The 12,466-nt window shown below is 45.7% G+C and overlaps 1 protein-coding gene across 1 annotated transcript in view; it reads right to left on the minus strand.

Moving 5' to 3' along the window:
* Positions 1 to 12,466, minus strand: part of LOC147727494 (alcohol dehydrogenase 1-like) — a 288,449-nt gene that overhangs the window by 7,157 nt on the left and 268,826 nt on the right. The window contains exon 8 of the mRNA XM_086961571.1: positions 10,869 to 11,007. Coding sequence (XP_086817697.1) covers positions 10,869 to 11,007 — 139 coding nt within the window. The remainder of the gene's footprint in view (positions 1 to 10,868; positions 11,008 to 12,466) is intronic.

Consider the following 12,466-nt stretch of genomic DNA (forward strand, 5'->3'; position numbering starts at 1 on the left):
CAGTATTGATATGTACCATGGTGTCTCTACCAGAGATAAACCCATGTTGTTGTTCTGAGACCACATTATGCATAACTGGAGCGAGACGCAGAGCTAGAATTTTAGAGAAGACCTTGCATTCGCATTTATCAGGGAGATAGGTCAATAAGAATTCCGTTCCTCGGGGTTTGTCTTTTTAGACACAAACCACAATGTTAGTCTGTCCCCATGATAGCAGAACTCCATTGCTAATAGCAGTTACCAAATCAAAGAGCTTTGGTGCTAAAATATCTATAAAGACTTTATAGAATTCCAACAGTATTGAATCTTCCCCAGCTCCTTTCCCTGAAGGTAAAGTATTTATAGCTATCTCAACCTCCCTGAGGCTGATTTCCCTCTCCAGGACCTGTTGCTGTTGGAGATCGAGTCATGACATACCACACTCCTGTAGGTCATTGCCTGCAGCCTGATAATTGTTGCTGTCAGACCTATGGTGCAGTTTTTGATAGAATATAGCAAATTGTCCTATGAGTGATTGAGGGTTTATGTATACTAGACCGCTTTCCCCTATAATCTAGCAGATAATAGTATTTGTTTTTTTATCAGAAATCTGGTAAGCCAGCAGACGCCCCACCTTTGCCCCATATTCATATTGGGAAGACATATTTTTCTGCTAAATAGCAGCCACCTTCTCCTTTAACCCCCTATTGAGTATTTGTCGTCTCTAAATTACCTTTCGATGTAGTGACTGCTCATGGGGGTCTTTAAAGAGAATTGCCTGTGAATGATCTTTTTCCAGATCCAAACACTCCTGCCGAATTTGGGCCTCCTCTAGCTGTTTGCCCCTATTTTGAGCCAAAATAAACCAAAGCATTATCCGCTGTATATATGGTTTCATGCAGTCCCAGACAGTTGCAATCGAAGCAGTACCTTTATTATTTAATATATACTCTAAAAGTAGGCGCTTCATATTAACCTGATATTTCATAATGGCAAGCAATTTTCAAGGAAATGTATATGGTCATCGACCGTCCAATCCTTCTACTGACCTAGACTGCATATAAAATATAATGGGGTTGTGGTCTGAGGTAAAATTATGACAGATCTCAATAGATGCCCCTTCCATCAGCTGTCCTTGTACCAAAATCAGATTGATACGAGAATATTGTCTAAGAGGTGCTGGATAGTAAGTGTAACCTGGTATCAAGGGGAGCAAAGCTCTCTGTGAATCAACAAGGCAATGCAGATCAATTATTTCCATGAAAGATGCCCATGTTTTAACCATCCTAACACTAGCTTGCCCATTAGTAGTATCTATATGATAGCTGACCACACAGTTAAAGTCCCCCATTAAGATCAGGTTTCTACCCCAATCCAACAATTTCAAATTTAAATAATAAAAAACTGCTGGATTGTCTGAGTTAAGGCCATACACTACACAGATAGTTCATGTCAGCCCATTGATGGCGAGCTGTGCTGTAGCCTATCTGCCCCTACTATCAGAAGCAATTCTCAAAATCCTAGCAGCTAGTTTCCTAGTTTTCATGAATGCAGCCCCCGTATAGACACTGTTTGAGAAGTGCATATAAGCAGTTCATACCCCAGCTGCTTCAATACTTGTTGATCTTTGAATGCTTAGTGAGTTTCACTTACCCAAACAATTTGTGGCTTGTATGATGCTAATTCTCACAAATTTGTTGCCGCTTCCTCATCTGATTTAAGCCTGCCACATTCCAACACATTCATTTTAAACTAGTCGTTAACTAGACCGACTATATGACCTTACGACCTAGTCACCATCTCTAACTGCCAACCACCCTCCTCTCTATGTTACATGCTGAATACAGTTTCGAATTATTCTCACTCCTAAGACTGCCCCCACCACCCCTTTTTGTGAAGTGCACAAACTGTTTAACACTAACACCCACCAATGCTCCCCTGAGCTCCCCTAACCAAAACCATCCCTCCCTGTTACTGTGAAAAGGATCATTCACCCCCTTATGCTGTCAGTTGCATTGACAGCCCTCAAGAAGTGATGTGCGGGCCGCCCCCATGCCCCCCACCTACATCGCATCCCTACCACTCACTGTATAATAATTCCTCCATCCCTTTTGTATATATATATATAACCTACCCACATTAGTAGAGCTATTCAAGCCCATAATCCCTTTGGCTCACCCGCTCTGGTTAGACATTAAGATTAGGGCTAAGGAGAAGACTGTGAAGTCCCTAGCTGCCCTTGGCCGAGGGCTTGTGAAGCTTCAAATTCCGTAAGAAAATATTGTGACCGTCCATTCTTTTTTTATAAACAGATTTTATTGCGTCGATGAGCACATACAATGCAAAGCCCCTCCGACCAGAGGTCTTCTGCTACATTTTAAGCACAACACATTGGCAATTACATTTTATGTGCGTGCTTTCTCCTGTTATAACATGGATAAGAAAAACAATTAAGCGTACCCTAGTTAACTCCCCCCCCATTGCACAATTCTGCGTCTCCAGCACGACTTAAGGTCTAATTCACGGTAAAGCAGTTCCTTTCGAGCCACTTGTCTGATGTATCTAAGGGCCAGATGTAGGTGGCCGTTTGAGGCCATTTACCGAGCGGTAACGGCCGATTTGGCCGTTACCGATCGGTAAATGGGTGACAGGTATGTAGGGGGCATTATTTTACCGAATCGGTAAAATTACTGATTCGGTAATTTTACCGATTCGGTAAAATAAAAAATCGGTAATTTTACCGATTCGGTAAAATAAAAAATCGGTAATTTTACTGATTCTGAGGCACCCAGATGTAGGTGGGACTCTTCAGAGTCCCAGAGGCCTTACCGAATCGGTATTTTACCATCAAATCCAATTTGATGGTAAAATACCGATTCCGGTGTGCATGCACATGTGTGCATGCACACCTATGCCATGTGACAGGCAGACCTGCCCTTAGGGCATGTATGCCTGCCACATGGCACCTGAGCCTGTTTTGGGGGTGCCAGAGGGTGTCAAAGTTACACCCCCTGCACCCTTGTGAAAATCGGTATTTACCGATTCGGTAAATACCGAATCGGTAATGCCCAATAATTCCTATGGGCTTCAAAGCCCATAGGAATGAATGGGCATTACCGATTCGGTATTTACCGAATCGGTAAATACCGAATTCTTCCGAATCGGTATTTCAGCACATCTGGAATACCTACATATCCACCCCTTAGATTTACCGATTTTTAATTACCGAATCGGTAAAATTCGGTAATTAAAAATCGGTAAATCTATTTTACCTACATCTGGCCCTTAGTCCCATGCTATCGTCCCTGGATGGAATGGGCTCTAAATAGATGCCTCTATACTCCGACCACCGGCTCCAGATTTTGGGTGTTTTTGTGGCAGCCCTTGCTTTAAAGATGGGTATCTCCAACCCCATGTTAAATTCAAAGCCATTTTTCCATGCCAATAAGGAAGGCAGGGCTTCAGCTTTCCAGTTTCGTGCAATATCTTTTTTTGGTAGCACTCGGCCCATTAACGATTGATGACATTTTTATATGTTCCCACCATTCCCTTCCATGATATGTAGAAGCACTAACCTAGGTGAGGAAAGGAGCTCCCACCCCAACATCTCCGTCAAACAGGCCAATACCCCGCCAAACCTAGCAAGCGCCCTACACTGCCACACTGTATGGAGTAGGGTGCCATCCTCCCGACCACATCGCAAACACGTTGGGGATGCCACTAGGCCCATCCTCCACAACCGGACTTGGGTAAAGTACACCCTATGTAAATAGTTACATTGAAATAGTCAGAGCTGCATTGCAATCGCTGCCCCCCGGGGGTATGCTAATGCATCATTCCAGTCATCTCCGTCTAATGGGCCATGGTCTCCCTCCCACACCAACCTGAGTTTTTTGAGAGTGGTGGGGCTATTTGTTACTAATTATTGATACATTTTGGAAATGTTATTGTCTTTTCAGTTCCCCATGAACAGTTTTGCTTCAATGGGACTGAATTTGGGGAGGGATTCCAGTTCTGTAACACTAGGAAGTAGGGCATGCCAAAATTGAAGGTATCAAAAGAACTGGGTCTTTGGCATCCGGTATTCTTGATGAAGATCTTGAAAATACTTCCAGCCTGTACCCTACATCACATCTCCCAAGGTGGAAATCCCTATGTTGTCCCATCCTCAGAATCCAGTCAAGGCCTCCAACCGAGGCAGTCCCCCATTCGACCATAGTGGTATTTCCTTCATCAATCGCCCCCACCAACCCAACTTTCCCAGAGCCTGTCTCCACACCTGAAAGACTACCCTCGGAGCCACGGTAAAGCTTTACGATGGGAGGCAGAATACATAATAGTGTGAAGTGTGGCCTCTCCCATGTATTGTCTTTCCGCCGCATATGCGGGTTCCCTTCTGTCCCCATACCACCAGTTGTTCAAGATCAAGAGATGTGAGGCCATGTAATATGATTGTACATCTGAGGTGGCTAACCCCCGCAGTATGTTGACTGGAAAAATGTCTTCAACGCCACTCTGGATGCCTTACCTGTCCATAAAAACTGCCTTAGGACCGAGGCGACCTGACGAAACCTTGTCGAAGAGACCGGGTATTGGTGGTTTTGTAGTTGATATAGCAATTGTGGTAACAATACCATTTTGAAGATTGTCGATCAACCCGGAATGGAGAACGGCATATGGGGCCAAGTCTTCAGTTCATCACAGACCCTTGTCCACACCAGCACAATATTTCTGTCCCAGGAACCCCCTGCCGAATCGGACAAGAAGATTCCCAGGTATTTTACCCCACCTCCACTACGGCAACATCTTGCTCTTAGGTCTAAGTAAAAAAGGCCTGCACCGACTACAGTGCGTACAAAACGCTTTTGCCCACCTGATACTTAACCTGCCTCGTAGAACATCTGGGAAGAATGCTCTAACGAAGCTTCACTGGCTACTGGTCAAGGAACGCATCAAATTCAAAGCCCTATGCTTCACGCATCGCATCGCCCAGGGCAAAGACCCAAGCTACTTGCAAAAGCTCCTCACTATTCACCGCCCCACCCGGAATTTGAGGTCGTCCGGAGTGATGCTGTTTAAACTCCCCCGCACTCGCAGAGCCAGAATGGGAGGATGTTCTTTCAGGAACCTGGCTCCTAGGCACTGGAATGAACTACCGCTCGACCTCCGTATGGAACCTTCAGAAACCAGATTTTGTGCTAAACTTAAAACTCACCTGTTCCCACCCAACTAATCTCCTCTTTTCTCCCTGACCTCTACTTCGTTCTTTCTACTCGCTGCCTCTTGTGATATAGCAACAATCCAGCGCGGGGGCACACTATTTTTAGTGCAGCCAGGCGCTTTAGAAATGGCTTTATTATTATTATTATTAGTAGTAACCTGCACTGAAGAGGCCCAGGCGCCCAACTCCTTATGTTTCCCCAACACCCATAGGGTAGATTTACGGGGATTCATAAACAGACCGGAAGAGTCCCCAAATATCTGCATAATACGTAAAATACTTGGTCCAGTTTTATTGATATCTGTCAAGAAGAACAGGATGTCGTCCGCATACAATGCAATGCTGTCCGACAGTCACTGGGTCCACTCAAACCCTGCCACTTGTGCATCCATCTGCACCCAAGTGGCCAAGGGTTCCATTGCCAAAGCAAATAAATATGGCGACAGTGGACAGTCCTGGCAAGTGCCCCGGCTGATAGGAAAAGTAAAGGAGACAGATCCCGCAACACAAACTGATGCTGTCAAGTCTGTGAATAATAGTTTAAGGTAGGATAAGAATCGGGGTCCAGTATTCAAATGATCCAACAGGGCAAACAAATACGTTCAGCTGAGAGAGTCAAATGCTCTATCTATGTCTGCTAGGAGAAGTGCGGCCGGTTGATCTAAGTCCCGAATTGCGGCCAAGGCTACGTGTGCCCGACGTATATTGTGACGTGTTGCCCTATAAGGCATGAAGCCCGCCTGGTCCAGATGAACCAAGGAAGTAATATGGGACAGAAGACCATTGGCCAAGGCCTTAGCGAGGATCTTGGCCTCAATATTTAATAACGATTTAGGGCGATATGAGGCGTGTTGGTCCGGAGGCCAACCCGGTTTGTGAAACACGACTATCTCGGCCTGATGCCAATCCCGCGGGAGGCCACCGTGTGTTCGTACCTCCTCCACCACTCTAATCAAATGAGGTCCCAATTTCGTGGAATACCTCTTAAAAAATTCACAAGGTTATCCATTAGGGCCCGGGTCCTTCCCAGAATTTAGGTCTCTGATCGCTTTAGACAATTCCTCCACAATGAGTTTAAGGTCTAGATCTGCCCGGGCTACATCAGAGAGCGTCTGGGGTGGTAGATCCCTTATAAAGCGGTGCACCACATCTGCTGATAGGGATTCCTTTGCCGAATAAAGTACCGCAAAGTAATTCGCAAAACTCTCCGCAATCAAAGAAGGATCTCCGAGCACCCTACCATCTGGTCCTGCCACTCCAGGGAGAACCAGGGAGCACAAGGCTCCCTGGCACAGACAATGTACAAGCTTGCTAGATTTATCTCCCCACTGGTATATCCGGCTACGGGATGCCTGCCATGTCAATCAGGCCTCGTCCATTAATAGGGCCGCATTTGCCTGTCCACCCCCTTCCTCTCTACTATCTGTCAGAACCCCACAAGTCTTACCATAGTCTTGCGAGGCGATCTCGCAGAGGTGACATCAACATCCACCACTGTCTCCACCTTAACCTAGTAGAGGCTGAAAACTAACAGGGATGAAGATGGGATCGGGGGAAGATGCCAGGAAGAAAAAAGGATGGTCTGTAGAAAACCGGGATGCTGACCTCTGTGTTCCTACTGAACCCTGAGAAACGCCACCTGGAATAGGAGAGCAGGGTAGGGATATTACTATTGAGCCATGCAAACCCCCACTCTCTTCATAAACATGTCAATACAGGTAAATCAGCATAATCACCTAAGTAAGGCAGCAGGGGAAACCATAAGCAAAGTCAGGAGGTCATCAAATGGAGACACGCGCTCCTCCTCGTGGAAACCCGAAAGTATACTTGCACTCCTGTGCATAGACACCCAGAAAGCAATCACGCGCTCCTGCACGTGGAAACCCTGAAGGCAAGCAAGCGCTCCTGCGCGTAGACAACCAGAAAGCAAACAAACGCTCCTGCACGTGGAAACCCTGAAGACAAGCAAGCGCTCCTGCGCGTAGACAACCAAAAAGCAAACAAGCACTCCTGAGCGGGTTACTCAAATGTCAATAGTCCCAACTACGCACCCGCATGTTGGAAACCATACAATAACAAAGCAGGCACCCCGTAGTTTATGGCAAACACGGAAAGTCCTCCATGGCGTGTGGAGAGATTCAGCAAGCATCAGAAGTGTACCTTAGTCCAGAGAGAAGTGCCAAGCGCGATTCTCTCCATCTGTGAAGGATTCACAGAAGCAGAGTTTCACGGAACGTCTGTTGGGGCGAAGGCGTAAATCCAAAGCATGGATGCGGCGGGAGCCACAATGGTTATGCGGATTCCCCCGGATGCGCCAGTACTGGAGTGACGCCAGCTTCCGGTCTCTGGAAGCTAGACCACTGACTCGACTTCGTGTACCAAGGCAGGTTCATACTTCCGCATTCATTCGGAGATCAGAATCGTGAGACTATCCTACTCGAGATTTACAAGACTGGCCTCTGATTTCAATAATGCTTCCCTCTGCATCCGACGCACCGTGGCGCAATACAATATACCCACCCCTCTTATAGTTGTTTTAAGGCATCCCATAAGGGTTCATCTGTTGCCACCGAACATGCATTATGCTCCAGATTATGGGCAATAGCCTGGACTATACAATCCCTTTATTTCTCGTCTTGCAGATTCCAGTGGGAAAGCCGCCAACGAAAAGGCGGTTTGGCAGGGCCTAGATGTATTGTAAGTGCTACCGGGGAATGATGGGACATTCCCCTCTGGAGAATCTCTGCCTCCTTCACCCTACCAGCTGCACTCAACGGTACAAATATGTAGTCCAGTCTGAAGAATGATTCATGCACTGATGCGAAATATGTGAATCCCTGTCCTTCCCTTTGTACCCTCCGCCAGGGGTCCGTCCAGTCCAGACACCAGGGAGCATAATTTTGTGGTCTGTCTCCCTCTAGCGTGACCCCCATGTTTCCACCTATCCCTCGATAGGTCTAGTACATCATTCCAGTCTCTCCCTATAATGGCTAGCCTGTCTGGTATATCCATCCATATAGTCATGAGGGTCCACCATTGCCCAGGTCAGGGGCGGGAGGGAATATATGCTGCCCAGTACTACCTGTTTCTCATAAATTGTACCCATAATGAGCACATATCGTTCCTGTGTATCCACCTACGTCGAAGTGTTTATACGGATCATGCGGTGAATAAGTATAGCTACCCTCTGAGAGACCCTCATGAACCCAGAGTGAAACACTTGCAGGTACCCAAATCTATGGAAGCACAGGGCCTTCGTTCCCAGCATGTGAGTCTCTTGCAGAGCAGGATATCAGCCCTATAGCGTTTGGTCTGTTGGAGTATGACCCCCATCTTTACCTTATCAAGTGCACCCCTAACATTCCAACTCACAATGTGGAGATCTCCCTTGGGGGCCTGCAACCTAGCTGTGAACGTTGTCATTAATAAGGTCAGTGATTTTAACACACAAGACAATACTCAACCAACCTATACAGAGTGGGTTAGGAATCCTAGGACGCAGTGTAGTGAGACAATGGATTCTTCTCCCTGCAGGAGACATGGTGTGAAGTACCTTTCAAGCACAAGTGTGACTGTCCATTCTTGATAACCTTCAATTGTGCTGGCTCCTGTAAAAACACCTGTGCCCTAACAGCTTTTAATGGGTCTATAAGCTGACGTAGCTTCCAACACTTATCCATTGTTGTCTTACAGAGATCCAAATGGACATAGATAGACAAGGAGTCAACTGACAGTGGGGCTGTTGGACGGGCTTTAAAATAAATCGCCTGTCGTAGGAGGAAATTCCCAACATAGATTAGAATAGGGCGAGGGTTAGGGCGCTTCAAATTCAGTACTTGCTAGGGTACAGAGGTAACCTATGAGCTCGTTAAATTTGAAAGTCCATATCACAGTCTGCCAGATCCTGAAGAGCTTTCTGCAATGGGCTGATGACAAAGGCCTGGGTATCATTGCCTTCTTTTCCTTATGGTATTCCGAATAGCGTGAGGTTTTTCAGACGTCACCTGTTCTCCAGATCCTCAATTTTACTTTGACATATGCTAGTTGGTGCTCATGCTCTGTGATTGCTTTAATTGTTACTGGAACAACTTACTCTGCTCCTGCTTCTCTTTCCTGGAGCTCAGCCATATCCAAAGTTAGACTAGACATTTTACTGGTGACTTCTGTTAAAGCTTGCTGCACAGCTTTATTATCCTCTTTGACTTGAGCGTAGTGTTCCAAAGCCTCAGCTCTTTGAGTCAGTAAGAGGTGGAGGATAGTTGATAATGGGGGCTCCTTTGAATCCATTAAAAATTGTTACCTTGCTGGAGATCGGCTTCAGCCAATTCTGACTGCTCCCTTGCCCACTGACACAACACTCAGCAGTACATCCACCATCGAGGACTCAGTGGCTCCCGAATTACCGGCCTGTAGGAGATCACTCACGTCACTTGATTAAAGCACTTTGAGTATGGGGTGGTCGACCCTTGTGCAAGTGGCTTACTGCTTCGGGCAAATCCTCGTTTCTTCTTCCTCTGTACTTTTGACTGTTGGTTGAGACTCAGCAGTCGTAGAATTTCCAATCCTACGGCCCCCTCGTCCGCCATGCTCCACATTCACCCATGGGGGAGCCATAACTGGTTTCAGCTTTCCCAATCTAACGAGGTGCAGGTGCTAAACAGAAGCGCCGGAGAGAGAAGCAGTTCAACCAGTTAGGCTGGGCCCGCAAAAATTAGCTCAGCTCCGACCAAACAACAGCCACTGCATGCAAAGTTGTGACCCCCTCCTGCCCTGCACTAGAATCATCTTTAAGTGCAGGTACTGTTGTGAGGGTAGCACAATCAGTCCAGAGATGCTGGGTGGTGGTTGCGGGAGGTAGTGGGGAGTGTCACAGGAGCGGTCTCAGCATGTGCTCCTCAACACGGGATCAGCACGCCATCTTCCCCGCAAGTAGTATTTTTCAGTATGTTAGTTTATTGGGCCAAAATGCAGGAAAATTAGGGATTAACTGAGAATAGGTGTAGAGGCAGAGAGGTTGAGGCAGGACGGCAGAAAGGTCAAAGAGGTAAAGAGGTAGAGGTCATGGAAGTTAACTAGCTAAACGTACCTGCAAAGGATGGTGGAAATGAAACACTGTTGACCTGTTTTATGCTTTCCTATTCACTTCCCCACATTATTTCTTTGCTTTTTATTGTTTCTGGGTGCCAATAGTCACACATTTGGAAATGAGGGAAGACACCCGAAGTCAGAGGCAAAGTTAATATGGATATGAAGACATTAGTGTGTGTGTAGGGGGGTGCTGTATGCGTGTGTGATGAGGCATATAACACAGAATCCATCACGGTAGCTCACAGTTTTCATCCCTATGCCTGTTGCCCAGGAATTCATGTTGGTGGGCAATTACAATACGTATAGAACCCTAAATTAGGAAGAGATTACCTTCACTGATGTGGTCCCCAAATGCAAGTGATCTCTGGGCAATATTAAAAAAAACAGTATTAAAGGGGTTAAAGAGTGTAAGATGACTGAGCGAGCCAGAGGAGTTTCGCAGGCCTGATCAATGCATACATGCTTACCTTCATTCACATTATTGCATCAATGCTTTGAAAGGCTGCAACATGTTACGACACCATAAACATCATTTAAATATTTGAATAAACCCCATGGATCCCACAAATACAAATCTCACCTCTTGCCTGAGCGTAGCAGTTCAAATCCTTCATTGATTTTCTCAAAAGGCAACGTGTGGGTAATCAGTCCATCCAGATCAAATTTCTTGGCCAGGTAATCCGATACTATTTGTGGAACACAATCTTTGCTTTTGAAACCTTTGGTACAACAAAAAGCACATATTGGTTAAGTGGCCAAGAACACAGTGCCCCACTGTGCCTGTCGTCACACCTTCATGCAGAGGTAGAGGGATGGGGCCGAAAATATAAAGCATAACTGATTTAGACAGGATTTAAACTCCTGTGACTGTTTTACATAAATTAAAGTAGTAAAGCCACAAGTCAGCCCCCTTCCTATACAACACACAATCACAGTGCTGAGCAATAGTGCAAATAACTGGAATTAAATGAAAACATAAAAAAAATTGTGGAATTAACTGGATTTTTTTTTAAAGTGATGCTTATCATGTACACGATTTTCCTGAAACTACTTGTTTGTGCCTATTTTCATTTGGTCACAGTATTCGATGCAAAGCAAGGTCTAACTACATCGTGTGACTGTAGTTGGACTGCCTTTGCTTGAATCTTAGAGGGATTATTTACAAGGCTCTTGCGCCACTTGTGCGTCACTTTTCCCATGTTAAAAATGACACAAAAGTGGCGCAAGGGCCTTGTAAATCTGCCCCTAGGTATTTTCCGCCTGTTCCCTCCTCCATTATGCTCACTTTGAATACATTATCTGGCATTTGGCGCTAAGTGATGCAAGACTATTTAGTTCTGTGATTGTGTCAACTTTCAGCTAAAAAATCCTTGTACATGCAAAAGTTGGTTTATACTGCCATTTGGGCCACTTTGCATTCCATAGTTCACATGACCGCCCGATTACTATATCTGGTGCTTTGTGTCAATGCAGAGAAGAAACCCCCTCCCCCGGACACCCTTTACTTTAGTTTAGTCTGAAACCTTTTAGCCTGCCCGCAGATGTGTGTCTAAAGCCGGAAATTTTAACTGGAAAACCAGACCATGACAGAGTGAGCGCTTGGCACGATAGAGGCAGAGACATCTCCAGCAGGCTATAAGATCCTTCAGAATGACTAAAACTTGGTGTTCAGTCAACATTGTGGGAGTAGGACCAGATGTAAGTATAAACTGGAGGACATTTAACCAAATATATATACATATATCCTGAAGCCAATGACTTAGGAGACCAAGCACAGCTGTCTCACTATAAGGCAGAGGCCCCACTACTAGACTGGAAGCATAGAGATTGACACATTGCTGCCGCCATTTATGGTAATAATTTTGGAAGGACTAGGCCAAATTAAGAATCGGTGCAATCAGCTAATTGACGTGGTAGTAATTGTTAACAGCCCAGGGGCATGGGAGCACAGCTTTGAATCATGGCAGCAGCACTGTTGCACCATGAGAGCACCAAGAAGAAACTAGGGTGACCAACTGGCATAGGTGCAAATTCAGGACGGTGAGTGTAAAAATTCAGAACAAAGTGACAAAATTCTGGACAAAAATTCAGGACAAAAGGTCAAAATTCAGGACAAAACTTCGGGACAAAAGGTACGTTTTACAGTCACGTCAGAGGTGGTAGCGCAATAGCATGTAA

The sequence above is a fragment of the Lissotriton vulgaris genome, chromosome 3_1, assembly GCF_964263255.1.
Source record: "Lissotriton vulgaris chromosome 3_1, aLisVul1.2, whole genome shotgun sequence".
Lineage (NCBI taxonomy): Eukaryota > Metazoa > Chordata > Amphibia > Caudata > Salamandridae > Lissotriton > Lissotriton vulgaris.